Source organism: Micromys minutus, assembly GCF_963924665.1.
Source record: "Micromys minutus genome assembly, chromosome: 10".
NCBI lineage: Eukaryota > Metazoa > Chordata > Mammalia > Rodentia > Muridae > Micromys > Micromys minutus.
In genome coordinates, this window is record NC_137979.1 from 4151677 (window position 1) to 4157374 (window position 5698).

General features: G+C 45.2%; 1 protein-coding gene across 1 annotated transcript; it reads left to right on the forward strand.

Annotated features, from left to right (window-relative positions):
* Positions 1 to 3799: 3799 nt before the first annotated feature.
* Positions 3800 to 4723, forward strand: LOC308426128 (olfactory receptor 1f45-like; the record flags this gene model as incomplete). The annotated part of the gene is made up of 1 exon (XM_080923879.1): positions 3800 to 4723. One exon carries the CDS (start codon positions 3800 to 3802, stop codon positions 4721 to 4723), a length of 924 nt encoding a protein of 307 aa, XP_080780005.1.
* Positions 4724 to 5698: the final 975 nt, after the last annotated feature.

The window sequence follows — 5698 nt, forward strand, 5'->3', positions numbered from 1 at the left end:
ACTAGTAGAAGGTGTGCCCTTGTTGGAGCAGGTGTGTCACTGTGGGTGTGAGCATTAAGACCCTCACTCTAGCTCTCTGGAAGCCAGTATTCTCCTAGCAGTCATCAGATGTAGATGTCGAACTCTTAGCTCCTCCTGCTCCATGCCTGCCTGGATGCTGCCATGTTCCCACCTTGGTGATAATAAAACCTCTGAAACTGTAGGACAGCCCCAATTAAATGTCCTTATAAGAGTTGCCTTGGTTATGGTGTCTGTTCACAACAGTAAAACCCTAACGAAGACTGTGCATCCTCTTCTCTGCCCTTCCTCTCACCTGCTTGTCAAAGATCAGGAAAGGAAAGAGAGGCAAGATGGCCATGTGTGTACCAGTATTTCATAAGAATTGATTTCAAGACAATATTTTTAGTGTTCAGACAGAACACGGTGAGCACTTAGTAATGGTCCCTAGTGGGGACCTCCAAGGAATGGGCCCTAGGGCTTCCCCAGTGCGATAGTCATTGTCATAGCAACCCTGATCTTCAGGGATGATGAGTCTATTAATTTACTCCCTGAAGCTTGACTATAGAAAGCCATGCATCTATTCCTAGATGCTCTCCAGCGGCAAATGTCCCACAGATGAATTGGTCCAGATCTTGCATCAAGCATGGAATCCACAGAGATCGGAACTGTATGAAAGCCACAGAAAGCACAGACAGTAGCAGGTAAGTCAAGCTGGACAGGTAAGCACTGCCATCTCAGCAGCAGACAGGGTCACTGAGACACAACTCAGGGACAGCGTGTGGTGAACCAAGTCCAGGATCAGAGGGAAAGCGTCTTGGTCAACACTCAGAACTTTCTCTGTCAAGACATGTTGCTGGTCCCAAAGAGCTAGACAATCTCTCCCCAAGACAAAAGTTCCCGACAGGAAAATGAAGGGATCAAGTTAGGGTTATCAGGGCAAGACACGGGGACTACGGTTTAGCGAGAAGCTTGGCCAGATGTACACAAACGAGAGATGGGCGGGAGGAGGAAGAGAAGAAAGAGGGAAGAAGTGTGAGGGAGAGATCGAGAAAGTGAAAGTGACAGGGAGATGGGAGAGAGAGAGATGGAATGAGAGTGAGGAGAGATCGAGAAAGAGACACCGAGAGACAGACACTAAAGATAGTCTCAGGGAAAGAAGCTCCAGACCTCTGCCTTGGTGTTTCATGTTTATGTCTCTTCATAATGATTTGTGATCACATAAGGAGTGTGCTTCTGACTAAAGTTACATGGTTACCATTCTAGTTGTACAGAAGGACACTGGTTGATTCTAGTCCAGGGAGGTGTAACATCTTGTGTTTGGAGATTCAGGTCACTAGCTGATGCAGACATATCTAACATCTCAAACACAGTCACACATTCTGTGGCTCCTAAAAGATTAATGTAAGTCAACTAAATGGACATGTCAAAGGTGATGTTGAAGCTCTCTCTCTCTCTCTCTCTCTCTCTCTCTCTCTCTCTCTCTCTCTCTCTCTCCCTCCCTCCCTCCCTCCCTCCCTCCCTCCCTCCCTTCCCCCTCTCTCAGAAACCTTCAAGGGAGTTGAGTAAGACTCCTAAGATAGGTGTTGACTGTCCAGTCACAGCAGGAGGAACCATGGTGTAGTGGGTTCTCTGCTGAATCAGAGCATGACCCTTTAGACCATGAAATGTACAATTCCAATCAATACAGAACTTTCCATCGTACTCTCTCTCCCTGGAGAGCCACCCACCACGGAGACCACAATAGTCTAAGTAGCAGCCAGCACATCTCCTTTCCTTTCATGACCAATCCCATAATCTTCCTTGACCCCTCACCTTTTAAATCCCATGTCCCCTTCCCTTTACCTGTGATCCGTTAGGTAACCATACCCTAGCTATCTACCTTGGTTCTGGGCCTTAGTACGGGTGAGATGAGCTCACATCTCTGCACCGTACTCTCGTTTTCACCAATTTCACTCACATTTGCAGGCACCTCACTGTCTCCATAATATTTGTATCTTCAGCCAAGCCCACAGGGGCTCTCTCTGCATGCTTTCTCCGGCTGCTGCTTCCTTTTCTCCTTCCAAGTCCTTTGTTTTCTAAGGGAAACCACTTCTCCTTTCCTACTGAAACATGAATACTCTAACGGATGCTGTAGACATATTTTACCTGACCCCTTGTCTCTGGACATTTCTTCTGCTGGGAGCATCTTTTAAATACACTACATGGATTTTCACTTTGCCAATCAGTAATGTTCTTTCTTCCAGAGAAAAATATACCAAGGGCTAGAGAGATGGCTCAGTGGTTAAGAGTCTGCACTGCTCTTGTAGAGAACTCAAGTTCAGTTCCTGGTATCCATGTTAGGTGGCTCAAGACATCCTGTAGCTCCAGCTCCGGGGGATCCAATACCCTCTTTTGGCTCCATAGGCTACACACTCAGCAGCACATACACACAGAGAAATGCGCACAATAGATAAATAAAGTAGATCCTTAAAAGTAATTCATTCAATTGTATCTGCTCTTCTTCTTGGGATGCAGGAAGTTGGAGGAGCTTGTGAGGAGCTGGAGCAGTGGACCAACAGCTGTGAGCCAGGGTGACAATGGCTTCATGGCACATAAAATGCTGGGACAGACCTATCAAAGCCCAGGGACATCCCGAACTTCTAAGAAGATAGCCTAGCTGCAAATACAACCACACTTTGGTAGGACAGTGTTTGAGAAACCGTCTGCTATGTGGTTAACCTGTCCACACACGGTAGCCATGTGAATCACCACAGAGAGCTGTCAGATGGAGACTTCAACCTGCAACCCACAGTGCTATACTAAGACTGGGGTGGGTGGATAGCAGATTGCTTGAGTCCATGATATTAAGACCAGTTCTGGGTACCATAGCAAAACCATGTGTTCTGGCTGGGTTTGTGTTGTCAACTTGACACAAGCTAGAGTCATCAGAGAGGAAGGAGCTTCAGTTGAGGAAATGTCTCCATGGAACAGTTCTTCTATGGGGCAGTCCTGAGCATTTTCTCAGTTACTGGTCAATGGCAGAGGGCCTATGGCCCTGTGGGTGGTGTCATTTCTGGTTTGGTGGTCCTGGGTTCTATAAGAAAGCAGGCTGAGTAAGCCATGGACAGAAAGTTAATAAGCAGCATCCTTCCATGGCTTCTGCATTAGCTCCTGCCTCCAGGATTCAGGTCTGCTTCATTTTCTGTGTTGATTTTTTTCAATGCTGAGCTATGATCCGGAAGTGTAAGCTGAATAGACTCTTTCCTCCTTGATTGCTTTTTGGTCATGATGTTTCATTGTAGCAATAGTAACCCTAACTAAAACAGCCTGTCTCAAAAACATATAGCTTGCATACACATTCACACACACATTCACACACACACACACATTCGCACACACATTCACACGTGTGTGTGTGTGTGTGTGTGTGTGTGTGTGTGTGTGTTTGTATGGGAAAGGAAAAATCACCAGCTTATTTTGAATTTCCCTTTCTAATATGTAATTGATTAATTGTGTGACAGCTCCAATAGGTTTCTTTATCCATAAAGTGGATTATATTACCTCAATCTGTAGGTTAAATTTAATATTGTGAGGAAAATTAGCAACCAAGTTTGGAACAAACTAATAGGAGCATTTTATAAAACTACAGCCACTTATGAATGAAACATTTAAAACTAACCATGGTTTTGTTTAAAATTGCAAAAGAGACAATTCAGTTTTAATTCTTTCTCAACCTATCACTAAACTGTTTTAAATTTTATGTTTTTGCTCAAATGTTAGCAAACAATCTGACTGCATGTCAAAACTGTATTCTACAGACATGGAAGGGGACAATAAGACAATGGTCACAGAATTCCTCCTCCTGGGACTCACTGGACAGGCAGAGAAAGAAGAGGTCATCTTTGGGGTGTTCTTGGGCATGTACTTGGTCACCATCTCTGGGAACCTTCTCATCATCCTGGCCATCAGCTGTGACCCTCGTCTCCACACACCCATGTACTTCTTCTTGGCCAACCTCTCCAGTGTTGACATTAGTGCTCCATCTGTCATTGTCCCCAAGGCACTGTTGAATCATATGTTGGGAAGCAAATCTATTTCTTACATGGGGTGTATGATCCAGATCTATTTCTTCATCACATTCAGCAACATGGATGGCTTCCTCCTGAGTGTGATGGCCTACGACCGCTATGTGGCCATCTGTCACCCACTCCACTACACCATGATGATGAGGCCCAGACTCTGTGTCCTCCTGGTGTCCATATCATGGGTCATCACAAACCTGCATGCTCTCCTTCACACTCTCCTCATGGTTCGACTCACCTTCTGCTCCCACAATGCAGTGCACCACTTCTTCTGTGACCCCTACCCTATCCTGAAGCTCTCTTGTTCTGACACCTTCATCAATGACCTGATGGTCTTCACCGTTGGTGGACTAGTATTTCTGACTCCATTTACATGCATTGTTGTTTCCTATGCCTACATCTTCTCTAAGGTTCTGAAGTTAAAATCTGCCCATGGAATAAGGAAAGCCCTGTCCACGTGTGGGTCTCACCTCACTGTGGTCTCCCTCTTTTATGGGGCAATCCTGGGCATCTATATGCACCCTTCATCTACATACACAGTACAGGACACAGTGGCCACCGTCATCTTCACAGTGGTAACGCCCATGGTTAATCCCTTCATCTACAGCCTGAGGAATCGTGACATTAAAGGTGCTCTGAGGAAAATTATCCTCAGATCTTAGTATTCAAACGTTTTAGAACTGAGACAACTCCTAGACATTGTGCTTTGTTCAACTTTACAGAGAAACCAATGTGTATAGGTCTACAGCTCACTCTGACCTTTCCTGGTATTAGGGCTATGTGATCATGGTCACCCTTTTAAAGGTGAGATTGACAAGAGATTATTATCCCCAAAGAAACAATTTGTTATGTCTTTAAAGGAATGGTTTTTAAAATATTCACCCTACAGTAAATTTTTTTTGAAGTTTGATCATATTTAAAATTATTGATCTGGGGAAAGTTCTAACAATCATCTTAGGAAAGGCTCCCACAGTGAACCAGAAACTTCAGAGGTCTTAAGACCACCCTCTTCAGAGTTTCAGGTCCCCAGAGGCCTCAGTTATCCTGGTGATGTACACAGAAAGCCTAGTTTTCTTGGATCTTAACAACTATGGGCTATTAATTATAGAATTATCATCTCTATTGTAAGGGTTTCTTCATTGCTGTAGGGCACAGAGGGAACTCTGAGTAAATGTATTTTGTTGGCATGGGCACAGCCCTGTAGGAGACTCCAGTGGGATTGGCAGGTAGGGCTCAATATGGACAGCAAAGCTTTCTATGTGAAGACAAGTATGAATGAATGAGCAGCATATGAAAAGATTAGCAACTGTAGCTTTCTCCTCCAGCATGCTAACAGCCAGAGACTCCTCACCTACAGAGACCCGAGATGGAGATCAGCTAACCCCGCCCCTATGTAGTGAGTAAGAAACACACGGCTTCTGGGGTGTGGTGCTATCGGTGCCCTCCATGAGAGTGAGCACGCCCTCACCTGATCTCACCTTCCCTTCACATGTGCCTGCCTTTTCTTCATTGCTCCATCACCCCGTGTCAGGGTTCCAGGATCCAAGCTGCAACCTTGCTGTTCCGGTGCCTCTTCCTATGTCTTATCACCCATCAGAGCTCAGGATACGGTTCTTTATGAGCTCTCCCAGATACAC